This window comes from Silene latifolia, chromosome 1 (genome assembly GCF_048544455.1).
Source record: "Silene latifolia isolate original U9 population chromosome 1, ASM4854445v1, whole genome shotgun sequence".
NCBI lineage: Eukaryota > Viridiplantae > Streptophyta > Magnoliopsida > Caryophyllales > Caryophyllaceae > Silene > Silene latifolia.
In genome coordinates this window covers 197128171-197145748 of record NC_133526.1, presented here as the reverse complement: position 1 = coordinate 197145748, position 17578 = coordinate 197128171, and the positions used below count along the sequence as shown (strand labels likewise).

Sequence of the window (17578 nt, the reverse complement as noted above, 5' to 3'; positions counted from 1 at the left end):
GAATTCTCTGCAGATAATTAGTAAGCCCCAATTCTGTGTTCCTTGAAATAAATGATAGATTACTATGTTAATATATGACATAATCTTGGCGTCCCACGAGTCTAATAGGCCGTTCCACGGGAACTTAACCTATGATACTGTTTCTGTGTGCAGCTGCGGTCACAAATACCGTTTCTGATAAGAAATATTTCTAATCTTGTCTTTCATCCCCGGAGAAGTGCTCATTCTAAACCATATTGTTCTTCAAATTTTCAAGTATGTCAGTAAGACACTTATTATAGGAATGTAGTACAATTCCAGGTTCCTTCCACCCACCTAAATCAAGATCCCCCTAACATAAAAATAATTTGAAAGACCATTCCCTATCGATTATAACACCAGTGAAAAATGAAACGAACTTGTTTCGTGGTAAGGGTTCGACATTGCTCAGGAACAACGGCTAAATTCTTCTTTGTAACCGGAACATCCAACGGGCACTCAACATGGAAATCTTCTAGTTGATGCATCCAGCACGGAAGAGAAGGAGTTAGCTGCTCGTCACAAATATTGTCCTCTTGTTTCTTAAACAAATTTTCGCACAAGTACTGCAAAAGTGCAAAGTGCAATCACAAAAGCAAATAAGCGGGATAAATTGGTTTTAAACGAAATTAAATAATTTAAACAAAATTAATTATTCGCTTTCATTGATGGAGCAGAACAATTTGCTTTCATGTTTGAGCAACAAGCAAATTATAAATGAGAAGAATCAGTGAATATAGCAGCAAGCAAATTATAATTACCTTTACGACATTATATGTTTCACAACTGACGGTAAAGGTGGTTGGGCGAATGATCCAGAGCAGGCCATCCATAAGGGCAGCTATACTTTGCAGCATGTTGCTGGGAAAAACGAGGCTCAAGTGAACATTGTATCGCGAGGAAACTTCAATTGCCTCTACTTTCTCGGGTTCGAATTTTGCCTGACAAAACAAAATGAATGAAATCCATGAACTATATTTATAAAAAGCAAGAAAATGAAAGAGCCTAGTGAAAAGAAGGTACTCACCATTGGCAATGTAAAGGTCAGTTTAACATTGGTCACATTTCCTATTACGAGTATAAGGAATGCTCGCAACTTAACTAACCACAATGTGTCATAAGCCTCATACATAGTAATAGTACAACGGCTCTCCTCTAGATCCGCCATTGAACTACAGAAAACATGATCAGGAACTGTAGTACCACGATAGGTGAACACCCTCAGTTTCGGACAATCAACATAGAATTCTGTCAGACCTTGAGTCGAAAAATCAAGCAACGTTAAACTGGGACAGTCAATATGAACCTCCTTCACACGAACTGAGCCATAACTATAAAATGTTAACTTCCTCAGAACATTATTCGTTGCTTTTAATGTATCTGTATCATGTATATAAAAATCTGCTTCTTCAAGAACTGGAAATGTAACGGTAAGGTCTTTAAACAGGTAAGGCTGGTTAATGATGCACCAGTCCAAGGCCAGTTCTCTAATACCAGCACAAGCAGAAGGGCTGATATGAAGTTCAGTATCAGCATCACATTTGAGGTATTCAAGATTAGTGTCTACAACGTCAACATAATCGAGTTTGCCAACCACAACTCTGACGACAGCCTTTTTGAGCTTGGGAAACTTCGAGAGCTCAAGAAATATAAGGTCAACAGAGCAGTTATCAAGGACTAGTGTTTCAATCCCTTGACAACACTTTATCAGGTTCTCTACCACATGCTCATCCATAAAAACATGTGACAAGCACAATCGCTGCAGAGAGAAAAATTCGTTGATGGGGTCACCTACCAATGTCTCACAACCTAACTTGCACCCTTGAATACACGCTGAACGCAAGCCTTTTGAAGCCAACACTGAGAGCGGAAACTCATATACTACAGATGACTTATAGATGCCATCATCCCACATAAAGTCAACGGTTTGCACAGTGACACACAAGTCTTCAACATTAATTTGTCTCACCAATTCCATCCATTGGTCGACACGGGAGAAGTACATGGAATCATTAATGGCCACTGACAATGCCAATTTTCGAATAGGTGAATCTCGTTGCCTGACTCTAGACAACTGATAATCCACACTATCCATAAACATACCCCTTATTTGATTAATATCAGGCTCTCCGCCGCCTTTATTAGCAGAAACAAGGGATTGCAATGCAAATAAGTTCTGGTCGAAATAAAGAATGGGGTATAAGCTGCAAAAGTTTTTCCAGGTCTTAGATAAGATGGCTGCTCGAGCAGAATCTTCTAAAGGAATACGCGATAATATGTTAAGGATCATATGCTCCGGTAATTGTGAAATCCGATCCAAATTCTCAATCCCATCAATATCTTTATTGCCAGGAGTCGCCATCCTCTCCAACCCCTGCACAACCCTATTTTACAGCTCAAAAGAGAATACCAGTCGTTGTCGATTATCAGACAAACGATATAAGTCCTTCGTAAATTGTAAGACCATGTAAGTGTCAAACAAATTAAAACATTAAAAACTTCCTTCTGGATCCAGAGGAGTCATCTGTCTAATGACGGAAACGGGAAACCCATAGTGATTAGGCCACTAATGTCTACTCCCGATTCTGTTTCCATTACAAAAAATATGTAATCATTCTCAACCAGAAACATCGAATTACACCATTTGTGCTTACTTCAAGAGCTTGCGATAAAGCTCGTCAGTGAAGATAAAAAAAAAGTCTTGGTTCCGAGTAATTACTCTCTACGTCCCAATGATTTATTTACCGTTTTTATTCATTGGGAGGTACTCATTCCACCCCATTTATAATTTTATATTGTCCTACAGCCCTACTTTCTATTTTTGGTGGTTTAAAGAAAAACTAATAAAATGGCAAGAACGAGTGATTTATAGTGTAAATTCTTACTAAATTTAGTAAGGAAAATCATAGTACGGACTCAACCGAGCGAATATTAAACAAATGACGGGGTCACTCGAAAACTTGTACTAGAAAATAGTTCCAAGATCAAGTACATTAGATATACTAATCAAACTCACTAATAATACCAACTGCCAAGTACTCTATCACACATTCTAATAAAGTTTAATTTTATTTTATTCAACAATAGGTACATTTGTCATTTGAGCATCAATAATGATAATAATAATAACGGTTTTTCTAACATGTGCCCTAAGGGGATATATGTTTTAAAGAATCTTTCTTTCATTAACTTCTTATTGTATGTCCTTAGGGCACACGTTAGAAAACCCGTAAAAACAAAATTGGAGATGACATACCTGGGAAATGAGGTTGGTGCTCAATGAATCAGAAGTTCAACATCTGTGATTCTGGGTTTGAATGGGGAAAGCAGGGAACCATTTAGTGTACTTGAACAAGGAAAGAACAAGATTCTTTTTTCAATTTGTCAACTTGGTGTCCAAATTAAGCAACATTTCTAGTAGTATTTTTTTATAAACGGATAAGATTGAATCGGGAAAGCAGGGAATAATGTTACTTTATTGATTCACTATACGAAGTATTATTATTATTATTAAAGATCTCTTTAAATTAAATAAAAATTTAACTCATAGACTTCAATATATATTAAATTGCAATTTGCATGTAAACATTATTAAACTTCAGTGCAGCATGTCTAGGGAGCTACATCGTAGCAAGGGTCCATAAAAATAGTTAAAATCGCTTATTTCTACTATCGGAAATCTATAGATATGCGGTTTAGCAAAGATACTAAATTACAAGAAGAAATTTTGCTACCCCAAAATTTCTTTTCTGGCTACAAAAGTGTCGCAACCCAACTTGCACCATTGCACGTAAATTGAGCGCAAGCCTTTTGAAGCCAACACTGGAAGAGGAAATTCATATAAACCAGAAGTAAAATCGATGTCATCATCCCAAATGACTTCGACCATTTGCACAACAATGCTCAGGTCTGAAAGTCTGAAACATTAATTTGTCGCACCAACTTCATCCACTTATTGATACGAGAAAAGTTCATGGAATCATTAATGGCCACGGTCAATGCTATTTTTTTCGAATAGGTGAAACTAATTGGATGGCACCGGAAAAGTGGATAACTGATGATCCACAGAATCCATAAACATATCCCTTATTTGATTAATATCAGGCCCTACACTGCCTTCTTTACCAGAAACCAGGGATCGCAATGCAAATAATTTCTGATCAAAATAAAGAATGGGGAATAAACCGCAATAGGCTTTCCAGACTTTGGATAAGACGGAAGCTCGAGCAGCATCTTCTGAAGGAAGATGAGATAATATCTTAAGGATTATAGGCTTCGGCAACTGTGAAATCCGGTCTAAATTCTCAATACTAGAAATGTTTTTATGTCAGGATGAGGGTTGTATTGAAACTATTTATAGAAAATGGATCCACGTAGGATTTAAGAGCAAAGTCGCGACTTCAAGCCGCGGTTTTGCTCTGCACACATAATTAAGCACAGATAAGTAACTCAAACTAATTAATATCATGTACCTAAACAACCATATATATAACTAATCAAACGACTGAGACGGAGGGAGTAGCTTAGATAAGTAAGCATGTACCTAAGCAACCATATATATAGCTTAAAAGCTTGCTGGAAACAGTTCAACAAGCTTATCGACTAATTATTATACAAGACAGTCTCATAATAAGCTTATCGACTTATCGTGATACCTCCTATACAAAATTAAAAAGAAATTAGCTCAAACTAATTAATATCTCGGAAATCAATTAAGTTGGGTAAATTTTAGCACAAATAATAACAAAATCGGAAATGAAGGTAATTAAAATTAAACAATAATAGTAAAATTAGATGATAGAAATAGAGAGATACCTGAGAGTTGACATTAGTGATCAATTAAATAGAATTATAATTGAGCCCGCCATTTGCAATTTAGGGTTTAGAATTGGGGATTTGGGGAATCTGGAGATAGGCAAACGTTCTAATTGGGGAATAAAAAAGCCGCCAAAATTCGTTTTAACGTGTGCCCACTTGCCTAGGCATCAAATTTGTAATTTTTGAGAAATTGCAAAAGTTATTTAATTTTCCAATTTATATGGAATAACTTTAAACTTATGAATTGGGTGATGTTCTTAGACCATCCCCAAGCCGTGGTTGCGCTAATTAGGTTGTGATCCGATTTTACTCTTAATCTCACCTTATTAATCTTGACCCATTTTCACCTCCCAAGCAGAAGGTCGCGACCTAGGTCATCAACCCAATCATTTTTCACCTTCCAACCCTTTTTGTTTTGTTTAGGACCAATGATAATTTGACACCTATTGGGTCACCAATTGACCTCATAAGGCCAAGAGCAACCAAAGAGGTCACAAATTGACCTTATAAGGTCAAGAGCAACCAAAAGGTCACGCTAATCTCATGTTTAATTGTTGATTAAGGCGACCTAACAAGGTCGCGACCTACCTCGTGACCTTGCTTGGGGATGGTCTTATAATGACATTAATTTGATTTTTATGTGCTTTCGTTATTTTTAACCTCTATTATCATAGATGCTACTTTAAAATGAACAAAAAAGTATAATTGAAATACAAAATACTGAGCAATTCAAATATTTTTTCTTTGAACAACTATCTTTAATCTAAATATTGTGTCTTAACTCTTAACAAAATAACTATCCACGTTTATGTTTACTGACTGATATGAGTTGCTACAATTTAAATACTCGTTATATTTTTGATTTTCTCTATGTAGTACTAACACGATGGTACTTACTTTAAAATTAACAAAAAAGAAATGGAAATACAAAGTGATGAACAATCAATTTTTTCTTCTAAAACAAGTATATTTAATCTAAATATCTGTGTCTTAACTCTTAACAAAATAACTATCCCACTCATGATTCTCTAATTCCCCAAAAAAATTATATTTCCAACTTAAATCTTCAGGAAAATTACCGTAACTTGAATTAATTCTTTCCTTAATTGTCATCTTAATATTCTCAACCCTTTTCAAAACCTCCTTAATAGACACATCAAATGCATCTTCATAACTCTCTAATTCATACTCAGGACTTGCATAAACCACATTAGGAATCAACTTAATCACTTCTTCTCTCATTTCTTCGATTTCCGCTTCCGAAATCTTCAATAATCTTTCTTCAATACTACAATTCCCTTTCTTTACATCTTCCATAGGTATAAAAACAGAATACTTAATATACTCCTTAGGCAAATGCCATGTATATTGGACATAAGCCGAAGCCGGATGAAAAAATACCGGTATACACCCGGCTAGAATCGAGTCGAATGCTGATCTTCTAGTATACGAATCCCCTGGAGGTTGTAAACAAAAAACAGACCTTTGAAACAATTTCATTACATTCCTCGGTTTTTCGCAATTATTCAACTTTTCCTCACATTTCATGAACTTACAATGATTATTTTTCGAGTTTAAGCATTGATTAATAATCTCATTTCGTATCGAATCTTGAAATTGTGGCCTTGGTGCACCCACAAACGAAAACAAGAATTTTCGACGTACCTTCCTCATATTTTCTTGCCAATTAAATATTTCTTGGTCATTAGAAGGGTGAAAATAAGTCGGGTATGGTACCGCGAAATCAGAATTACTCCAAGGACTAGACTCGATTATTAAACTAGTCATATTTTTAACCTCGGGTAGAAAAAAAAGACGGTTACCCCAATCGTCGTCTTTATTACTCTCCCTACGAAAATCCCATGTTATCCTTCCGATTACTAGGAAATGATCTCGACCGTTCATTTTATTCCACTCCGGTTTTTCCTTAATGTACTTCGCCATTTCAATTGAAATCGAATCTTTAATAGACGAGTTATTAATCCATAAATGTCGTCCGACCTCTAGCCCTGCATAAAATGGCACGAAAATAGCGGTCGCCTTGGATGAATCGTTGGTTAAACATCTATATTGCTTCATTCTAGTATGAAATATGACTTCTAAGGAAAATTGATTTGTATTAAACCAACTCGAATTAGAGAAAACCTTTTGATCGGATGACTCATTTAGTCGCGGACCAAAACCCGAGTTCACTAGGGAGTTGCACATACTAGCCCATGGTAGTAGAGTACTACAATTTTCGAGCAAATCGTAGTTGAATTTGCTAGGAAGATCTTGTATATAGATATATTTTCCTACACAATCGTTTTTATTTTTTACAACAGAATTTGGAATTGAAATTGTACTCGTACTCGTAGTAATACTAGTATTGAGATTGAAAATACTAACGTTAGTAAAGTAAGACACATTGTACGTTGAGCTATCGAGACATACCAATAAAAGTGTAAGAACGAAAGTAAGGATAACAAACCATGATACGAAGCACGAATTCGCGACACCGGGTTTTTCATTATGTTGTAGTATGAATTGGTTGTTATATGATTTTTTTGAGGACATATTTGCTAGAAATTAAGAATTGTGGTTCTTGAAATTTGGAAATTTAAGGTGAATGTATGGTAGTGTATAAATCTAGGATTAAATTGTGTAAAAGTCGGTGATTAGATTCGAAGGAAAATTGAAATTGTACAACAAAATTAATGCATGAAGATTTGGGTAGTGGGATGAACGAATAAAAAGGCGTGATTAACGTGCAAATTAGTATGCTAATTAAGTGGCATAACCGTTAGTGGAGTAGAGTGTGCACTAGTCCAACCATGGATCGCTTAAACTTAGGTTGACTTTGTTTTAACTTTTTTTTATTTATTTAATGATGAAGGGACCTGCAGTTGCTATTTTTGGTGCGCATTGGGTAAATTCTCGGATATATATACGTGATAGCATGCAAACCACGTATATCAGATAAGCCAGCCGAGAGTGATAAACTTGAAATCTAGAAGGCGTAGCACGTGTAAGTTAAGCTAGGTTTTGCGGGGACGAAAATATACATTTTAAGATAAAAAAGGGTTAAACATGATCTCACTAGCATATAAAAGACTGACCTTTAGTTAGTCCTAAGACGTCATTTTTCCGTCTCATTTATTTTATTTGATCCGTTTTAAGTTTAAGAATTTGTGTTACAACATATAACATACTCCCTCCATTTTTTAATATATGACGTTTTACATTTACGAGGTAAGTCTTTGACTTTAATATTTAGAGAAATATATTTGTTCAAAAATTATAAAAATGTTACCGTTAAATTCCTTACGAAATGCTCTTTCATATGAGTATACATATCATATTATTTGGTCTTATATTTTAAGAGATATTGAAGAGAGAAGTGAGTGTCTCGAAATGTGAGAAAGTCATATATAAAAAAAAGAGGGAGTAACATATATTTTTTGCTACCATCAGAACACAAATGTGTAAGGCGATCTTACAAAAGTCTATAGTAAAATGGATTTTACATTGACCTACTAATATGATTATGTTTGGACCTGTTTTAGACCTTTTTTATGTAGTAAGGATCCTTTTAATTTTCTCAAAAAAAACGGATCTAATATTGGCTAGATCGGGTGGTTGTAAATATACTCGAGTAGAAAAAGATAATGGATGAAAGTGAAATATATAATATTATGGGTGTATTAGAGAAGAAATGGGGAAAAAGAAATGAAGAGGATCCAAACTAATTTTTACGTAAAACCGCCTTACACAAGACCGACTATAAACAGTTTGTGCTGGACCAATATTCAAACCGATTTGGGCTACTTTGCGATACAAATTATATTTGGGCCTTCAATATTTTGCTTTGGCCGAAACAACGGGCATGAGGTACATATTATTTGTGGTTAGGGTTATTGGTTTGCCTCGCTTTTCCCCGTTGTCTTGAGATGTGCCTGATTGCACTTAAAGGTACAGCCCAAGACTGCAACTTATACCATTTTTTTAGAAAAAAAAAAAGTCCTTTTTGATGGTGCTTACACGAAACAATCCGTCTCATTATAGACGGACACTATCCGTCTAAAGTTATAGACGAATAGTGTCCCTCTCACAAAATGCAAGTGGGAGGGCAAGTGGGGATATCCATTTCCCGCCCACTTGCAAGTGAGAGGGATAGTACCCCTCTAAAGTAAGAATTTGTGTACAAGAACGTACTTGTATACAACCGTTTACTAAAGTGTCATCGTAAAAATTTTGCACAAAATCTTATTATAGACAGCACATATCCTCCGTCTATAACTAAAGACGGTCGAATACAATACCACATTCTTAATGAGACAAACAACAAGTGGGGTGGTAGGGGCCAAAAGTGTCACCACTTTCAAGCTATTTGACCCGTCTTAGCTATAGATGGATAAGACTAGCTGAAATTGTTGATGGATACCCCATATACGGAGTATAAAACTACTAAGGTCCAAAACACCTTTCTCTTGTGATTGATACTCCACATTCATGCATGAAATTAACATGTACGGAGTACTCCGTATTTTTCATGCATGAATGAAACCGACAGTCCTCTTCATATTGCTAAACATAATTCCATGTTTGGGCCCATTTGTGAACCCTTTTTCAGGTGGGCTACTTAGCTTATGTCTATTTTACTTTCAATATAGTATATCACAATTTACAAATAATTGCATATGTTGTTAAGATCGAGATTCTTATGACTCGCATCGTCGCTTTAATGCTTATGATATGTTTTGGACAATGTCGATTATAACAGTCTGCTTCGTTTTAATGTTTAAAATTTTAAGAAATTAACGAACTAAGTATAGGTCGAAACAAGGTGATAATAATGGCTTCATGTTCATTTGAACACCAAAACCTTTTTTTACTAAGCGACTTTACCATAAATCGATTTTTCAAAATTAGGATTCTATAAAATCATCGGCTTCCAAACAAAAATCGTTCAATAGAATAACGACTTTAATTGATATGCGGAGTATCGTTCTTTAATTTTGTTTAAACATAAATATTCTTTAATTTCCAACATGTCAAAAAAAAAGTTTAGGGAATATGGCACGAATTATTCCCTAAAAAAAACATTTTTTTAGTACAGTACTATTTATTTTTAAAGTGCGTTGAAGAAACAAATCAATTGAACAAGAAATATATCTGGGGAAAGTGAAAAAAGGTAACTACATATTGCGTTTCTATCAGAATTTAATTATCCTCAACGTAACCTAAATATCTAGGCATCCTTCTTTTAGCTGCCGAAAGTTTTTTTTTAAGCATCTTTTTCTTTCAAGTGACATAAAACTATTACGCGTAAATTGATGTTCATTATATCGGTCCTAGAAGAATTAGTAAGACCGATGTGGTGCGCCCATACATTTTAGGAAAATGAGATAACGTATGGAATTAAATTACTTCCCAAAATGGAATTAAATTAGGAATTTAAGACACAATTACGCGTAAATTGATGTCATTAATGCTTGATTTAAGGTTTTCATTCCTTTTTTGGCACTTTAAATACAACCTTAAGGCCTGTATTTATCATTTTCCTTTATTAAAAAGAAAACATATTCTCTTCGTCTCAATTATTTTTGTTTATACTAATTGGGACGGATGAAGTATATGTTAACATCCACTAATTGTGTTTATGAAGTAAGGCAAGCACATTAATGATATATATAGTAAATACATGGAACAAATTAAGCATAAATAATGTACTTTTTCTGTCTCAATTAATAGTTATCATTGTTCAAAATCCCATTTACATATTTCAAACAATAAATTTAAGATTTGACGACATTGCATTAAAATAGTATCACTCGTATTAATTTAGCTATAAGTTCTTGTTCTTTGAATAAATTCTCCATATCTTTAAAATTTAGTATATATAATTAATCACAAATTCTCATTGAAGACATGACATATCCGTCACAAGCTGAAGACGGATACCATTTTACCTCACAATGTACCCACTTTTTCTCTCTCAGCAACACTATTCATGTGGTCCCCTTTCTTCACTAACCCATTTTGTTACCATTTTATCTCACAAAATATCCGTCACAAATGGTAACCCGTCACAAGGGAGACCAATTGATAATTAATAAATATTGGAGCACACATGGGACATTTCATTAAATGGATGTGAAACGAATTTAGTACTCGGGGGAATTATAAATTTGATCAAACATATCATTAAATAGAGAAGTAGGGTGTGTGGTGTGAACTAGTACGATTCGTCCTTTATTTTCCTACATTGCATGTGGTGGGTGCCCTTATTAATCTTTTCTCAATAAATTTAATTAAATTGCCCTTATTCTTCTTAGTGGATTGGAATTTTGGAGACGAAGAAATAAAATTTCTCTTATTTTGCATTATCCTCGCAAAAATAATTCAGTCTTTGTTATACAATATACATAAATACTTTTGTAATGTCGTTCACACAAGTATTTGGAACACTGGAACCATATGCAGTTGTATTTGATTTTATTTATTTGTTAGAGAATAACGATATCACCTGATGATTATTAATTAAAATTATCTAATAATTTAACGCCTATAAAATAATAAAAATAAGAAATACTGCAATAATATTAGCATGTGGTACTGAATTTTAATACCATCAGTCCACCATATCCACATTGAATTATCTTACTAATCTATATTCTATATATATATATATTAATCTTCTAACTTTACCGCTGACATGACATCATATAATTTCACCAAATATGACATGTCTGCTTATTGTAAAAAAGAGCATCTTAAACCAGAAAAATGATATATTGCTAAAATTCTATCCTAATTTAATGACATTGATTGTGTAGATTAATTACGTTGTATGATATCAAACTTTTAATAAATTTAGATTTTATTTAGGAAAAAAAAATCGCTATTTAAACAAAAATTAAAAACCATTCTATTCCTAACTAAGATCTTTTTGAAACCACTATATAAAAAAGTCGATGTACCTTTTTTTTTCTAGGAATAAAACCATGTAATAATTTTTTTTTTTAAAAGTAACTTTTGTTATTTGGAGTAGACCAACCCTAATTAATATTGTCAAATAAATGCCTTTTATTTTATTCAAATTATGATTCACCAGGTAAATCACATTTATATATTATGATCACTTTAAATTAATTTTAGGTGCATTAAATAAATATTTTTTACTAATTTTTTTTATATAAGGTTGAGCTCACATGCTGTATGGAGTTGGTAGACCTGTCAAACCGGTCGGACAAGTGGGAATGTAAGCCACGTCATACTGGCCGGGTCAGAATACAGGTTATATTATATGGGTTACGGGTTGGATTATGGTCAAAATACGGTGTCAAACGCCTTTTTTTAACACTATTATTAAATCGAAAAAATATTTTTAAAAAAAAATAAAACATATTTAATATTAATATTTTAATCATATTAAATAGTTATAGAAGTATTAATTATATTGCCACAATTATAGAAATTAAGTTATTTTAATTATTATTTATTATTAAGTTACAAAAACTTATAATATTATTTTTTTAATTTTTTATGTAACGAAAATATAAAAACTAATGTTTTATTATTATTATTATTTCAAATATAATATATAATTAATTATATTTTAATAAATTTCTTAAATCATATTTAATCTAACAGGTCGATTCGTTCGGGTTGGGTTTTGACCCAAAATTAACGGGTCATTTCGGGTGGGGTTTCGACCCAAAATTAACGGGTTATTTCAGGTTTGGGTTAAACGGGTCCCGTATTGAGATTTTATGTGTCTTGACCTTGGAAAAAGTAGATTAGGTGGATCAAGTTTACAAGTCAAGTCAGAATTTAACACCTCTAGGTGTTGGTCTTAAATTAGCAAGTTGTTTTGCTGTAACTTAGTCTTGGGTAGTGGTTCAAGATCTAGGGTTTATGACTATGAAAAAACGGTTTAGGTTACATATTTGCAATTCTGGTCAATTTGACATATCTACATAATACTATGTAGACCAATAACGTTTAATTTGTTAGGGAAGATCAAAACTTTAAATTCTATTTTTTCTAATTATTCTACAAAGTACAACATTAATTGTAAAATTGGTATTCGCGTTATTTTATACTTCCTCCATTTTTTTATCTTCTCATTTGCATTATTATGGTCTCTAAAAGAGATCTTTGACCATATCTTTCGACTTCTATTTAGTTTTTTTGGTCGAAAAAAGTATTAAACCAAAGATATTTTGATAATAAGTAAATATTTTATTTTCAACATATTTACGATTAAAGTTCATTCAGAAACTTTGGCCTTCAAAAAGCAGATGAGAAGATAAGAAAATATAAAAAATATAAACAAATTTTAAAACAAACCGTGAATTTCACGTGTTTAAAACTAGTAATATATGATTATATGATGGATCGATTACAGCATTTTATATGAATATGATGATATTAAACTCTATACCACCTCGTAACGCTATCTGCCTATCTTATTTTCCTAAAAAAAACCTAGCATATTTTATAATATAAAAGCATTTGGTGCTCAAGGTAGTTAAGATGGTAGTTGTGGTGGTTGAAGTAATATCTAGAAAGAATAGTATAATCTGGCACTATGTATGTAATGAAAGTGAAGATAAGAAAAGATAACAAATTGTAAATTATAAGAGAACACAAATATTTTGTCGATATGATTCCAATTTTTCAATGTTTGTTTGCTTGAGAAATAAACTAAGGGGATTGCTTAAAGTTGAAACATCAACATCGTCTTGTATTTAGGTAGGCATGCAATTTCCTTTTGGACAAACATTAACCTACGGATTGCATGGCATTTGTTATTATAATGCTCCTTTTGTCTTCTAAATGAATTAATGCAATTGACAATGATGTTAGCATATGCTTAGTGAATTTAATTATGTACGGATTACTACACTTGTTTTCATTAACATTTTGTTTATTTCTGATCTTATGCATTTCACAACCATCTTTACAATAAATACAATAGAATCAGTGGCAGATCAGCTAGGATTTGCCGTTAGGCCGGTGAAAATTTTATTTTAGCGGAGGCAAACTAGTGAAGGAAATTTTGAAAAATTCTCGAAAATTTAACTAAGAACTTCAGAATTTTCATTTTCCAACGGGGACATGGAGCACATATGCATTTTAAGCATAATATTCTCACATTTAACTGTCAAAAAAAAAAGAAAATTCTCACATTTATATGGTTTTTAAAATATTGACTGTTCCGGGTGTAATTCCAGAGCAAGTATAGTTACCACCCTTGGCTTGTTGAATGATGTCTTGAGTTGGATTCTCCTTTGGTCTCAATCGTTCTCACGGCCTCTCCTGCAACAATGAACGAATCGGGGGCTTGGCTTTGGCTTTGCGCGTCGTCTTTCACTCGACGCTCAAGTCGAGAAACTTAAGAGATAAGTTGTTACTTGGCTGAATGTGTATTGTAGAGAGATAAGGAAGATATTCTGGGATGAATAGTGTATTTAGGTTTAGTTGTGGATTAGTTGGGATCCTTTCCTCAATGAAGGTTGAGGAGTATTTATAAACTTTCACCTTTTGTCGCGTAGTGGCCAAGTGGCCAAATGGCTAGCGGTGGAAAGATCGATCTACCCCTCGGCCGAGGGGCCTATGGTGGCCGGCGGATCTGTTGACTCGCCGCCGAGGGGGGTCTTGGATATGAGTACGCGGATATGTGTCCCTATTTGTGACGGTTTACCATCCGGGACCAGTGATGGGCGATGGGTCAGACGGCTAGATTGTCCAAGTCGTTGACTTGCTTGAGGATATCTTTGACCTTGCTTCAATCATGTTGATTTCGTGATGCGAGAATATCTTGTCATTGACAATATCAAGCATTAGTCAATAATAGTTATTGTCTTATTGACCATTTTGATCTAGTGTATTCTCTACCGATAGATAGTCGTCAGAAGTATTTCCTACTGACAATGTACGTAGTCTTTTCTGGTGATAAAGGCAACTGAATTTCGCAAATACTTGTATAAGACGATTTTACACAACTTTATTGTAAAACAGAATCATTTTGTAACCACTTATATCCATTATCCAAGTTTTACGACTTTATTAATGTAAAAGTGCATCACACAAGACTAACTCTGGATCCTTTACTATTCACATCGAAGAACTTCGTTGTTTCGCATTTGTGATGGTCGTATACTTGTATGACATAATTATTTGGCCTACAAAGTTTCGAGATGGTAGTATTAATGTTTCTTGTTCTTCCGTCAATGATGGTCTATAATAATGGCGCCATTACAATTCTTACATGTTGAATTTGATTATATGTGCCTCTTGAGTCTTGACTGCTTGACATTATAAATTTTATAATACGGACTATATTCAAAGCATACGTACATGTCCTTATTCATATTATTCCCATGTTACGTGTTGCTCATTTGGTCTATGTATTTTTTTTCAAATTAATAGTCACATTATTGAAATTTTATGGTAAAAAACCGAAACTTGCTATCGACAAAAAACAATATTATTCGAGATATTTAACCAATTAACATGTCAAATTTTTTTTTTTTTAAAAAGACCATTATCAGATAAGAGACAATCTAATACGGCCTTTAATTATATGATAAATCAACACAGATTAGAGTTCCATTTGAACTTGTTTAAGAGATGAAAACCGCTAACCAATTTTATCAACCCGTCCACATTGAACGTCGTCCGGTTAAGTATGAAGCAATTTGGCAGTTGTAGATGCATTTAATTGTTACTAGTATGTAACAGTACGATTCATTCTATGCCGGAATAATGCAATGGAGTAGGGACTAATGGCTATACATGAGTATGACTGTATATGAGCTATTTAATTAAGTTTATTTTTAGTGAATATCCAGTCATTTTCAAACCAACCTTTTTCACATCTCATATGGATGGTGGTCGGGTTACATTTATTGAACTATATGTTGGATAGCATAAGTTCGATAACTCGATAATTATTATACAATTTTTACATAATCGCAATGGACATTTAATCATGAAAATTATATTTTTTTATCCAATTGAGAAAATGAAAAATACACAAATTTAGATTATATGGAGTATTATTCTTATTTTTTGTATTAATTATTATTATGGAGTATAAATAATTTTAATTTTGTTTACCACTAAAGCTTTTTATTCAATAATATTGCTCAAGAAATATTGAAAAAGGAAGTGAATATCGTGATTCAAGTTACTTGGAAATATGTTCATATAACTAAGTGATAATACATCGCGCAAAAAAAAAATGAAATTATATTTGAGCAGTGGCGGGACCAAGATTTGAATTCAGCGGAGGCAAATGACAATGACATAGCGAAAAGTCGAGAAAGGTTTGAAAGTTTTAATTAAAAAACTTTGAGATTTACAACTTACAACGAGGATGAGCGTCCCTACTAGCCCTTTCATAATTCTGTAATGTCTTTGAGATTGTTAAAAAAAAACTATACTCCATAGTTTATAATGTTTCAAAATTGATTGATTAACAATGAAAAGATTACAAAGGAATAATATTATTACTTCCAAGAGTAAGCAACACCTTATGCTTACTTCCATTCAAAGTAGAACAAGATAATAAAGTACTCCACCGAGAAATTTATGCATGCAATTACGTACGTTAGTTCATGAGAATTTGTTCTTATATTTCATGTCCACAAATTAAATATTTAATTTAACTTTAATTTGAAGAGACAATAGTGTAAAATCAAGAAGAAATGGAGATAAGTATAGATAAGGATAAGGGAAAATGAACGAAGTTAAGCCAAAGAGGAAGCTCACTAGCTAAGGTGATAAAATTCCAAGAAAACTAAGTGTTTGGTTACATGCACTTGAGATTGAGACTACCTACTTGAGATCATCACCTTATTCCTAGATCACTTTGCTTTGAGGAAATTTCTTGTGACCACAATATCTTTAGATTCTTTTTCAATGTCTTCTTCTAAGAAAATCTTTTTTACAATATTCGAATGAGTTTGGTACGGTGGCTGGTCGCCTCATCTCTTATCTTTTAGAACATTCGCTCAGCTCGATCCCAGGTTGGCTAGAGTCTAGACGTTTGATCTCTCCAGGATCAGAGAGTGTTCACGATTGGGGGATTACTTACTGTTGTCAATAGTGAAAACTCCGTTTTACCCAAAAAGAAAAATCATTTTTATATTGTAACAAATTCATAAACCCGGGTTTTGAGTGCAATAGTTCAAGTAGATGTACGTCATTTATTATAAATAAATCTGATCAAAAGCATTAGAATCATTTAAATAAGAAACCGTTTTATACAGAAATTTGCGATTTTTGCAAAAAAACGATGTATGTATATATGTCACTTTCCCTAAATTATATCCACAAAAAGTAGTGTATAGTCCGTATTTTTCCACATGACTTGCGACATAGGCCATAGGGCATGTAAATTACGGGATCAACTACGTGTATACGGGGGACCTGTTAATAAATAAGCTAAGATTTGGGCCATCAATTTTGTACTCGTATTTCTATTTCTCATAATTTAACTAAAGTGTTTATTACGGATGTAAACAAATGAAACATTCTTATGTGTTAGAAGATATTATGGTATATTGAATAATATAATATTAGTAATAAACTTATTATATGTTGCCTATAATAATTGATACAATTTAGATCTCATGAGTACTATAAATGTCGAGCCAATGTAATCATTCGAGATACGAAGGAACGATTATCAATAATACTACGAATCTATTATGCAATTCTCCTCTCGATTTATGATATTATGTATTCG

General features: G+C 33.2%; 2 protein-coding genes across 6 annotated transcripts; both read right to left on the bottom strand.

The window, feature by feature from the left end:
- Nucleotides 1–171: 171 nt before the first annotated feature.
- On the bottom strand, nucleotides 172–5028 carry LOC141616435 (uncharacterized). Of its 5 annotated transcripts, none has more exons than XM_074433853.1 (5): nucleotides 4834–5028; nucleotides 3275–3325; nucleotides 1046–2402; nucleotides 780–959; nucleotides 172–584 (listed from the first exon to the last, which is right to left on the bottom strand). In XM_074433853.1, the coding sequence occupies exons 3-5, from the start codon at nucleotides 2378–2380 to the stop codon at nucleotides 363–365; spliced, it is 1737 nt and encodes a 578-aa protein (XP_074289954.1). In that variant the 5' UTR covers nucleotides 2381–2402; nucleotides 3275–3325; nucleotides 4834–5028; the 3' UTR covers nucleotides 172–362. The 5 variants fall into 5 exon arrangements, with proteins under 5 accessions (XP_074289954.1, XP_074289955.1, XP_074289956.1 ...); XM_074433854.1 differs by having other exon boundaries at nucleotides 1046–2392; XM_074433855.1 differs by having other exon boundaries at nucleotides 3275–3317.
- A 714-nt stretch (nucleotides 5029–5742) lies between these two features.
- On the bottom strand, nucleotides 5743–7484 carry LOC141620805 (xyloglucan galactosyltransferase MUR3-like). Its single transcript, XM_074437596.1, has one exon. The coding sequence runs from the start codon at nucleotides 7390–7392 to the stop codon at nucleotides 5827–5829; it is 1566 nt and encodes a 521-aa protein (XP_074293697.1). The 5' UTR covers nucleotides 7393–7484; the 3' UTR covers nucleotides 5743–5826.
- Between the last annotated feature and the right edge of the window lie 10094 nt (nucleotides 7485–17578).

Coding starts and splice junctions, on each gene's coding strand:
- LOC141616435 (XM_074433853.1), bottom strand. CDS start 2,380: ATGGCGACTCCTGGCAATAAAGATATTGATGGGATTGAGAATTTGGAT. Junction 960..1,045: donor TGACCTTTACATTGCCAATG/GTGAGTACCTTC, acceptor TTGTTTTGTCAG/GCAAAATTCGAACCCGAGAA. Junction 585..779: donor AAACATATAATGTCGTAAAG/GTAATTATAATT, acceptor GCACTTTTGCAG/TACTTGTGCGAAAATTTGTT.
- LOC141620805 (XM_074437596.1), bottom strand. CDS start 7,392: ATGTCCTCAAAAAAATCATATAACAACCAATTCATACTACAACATAAT.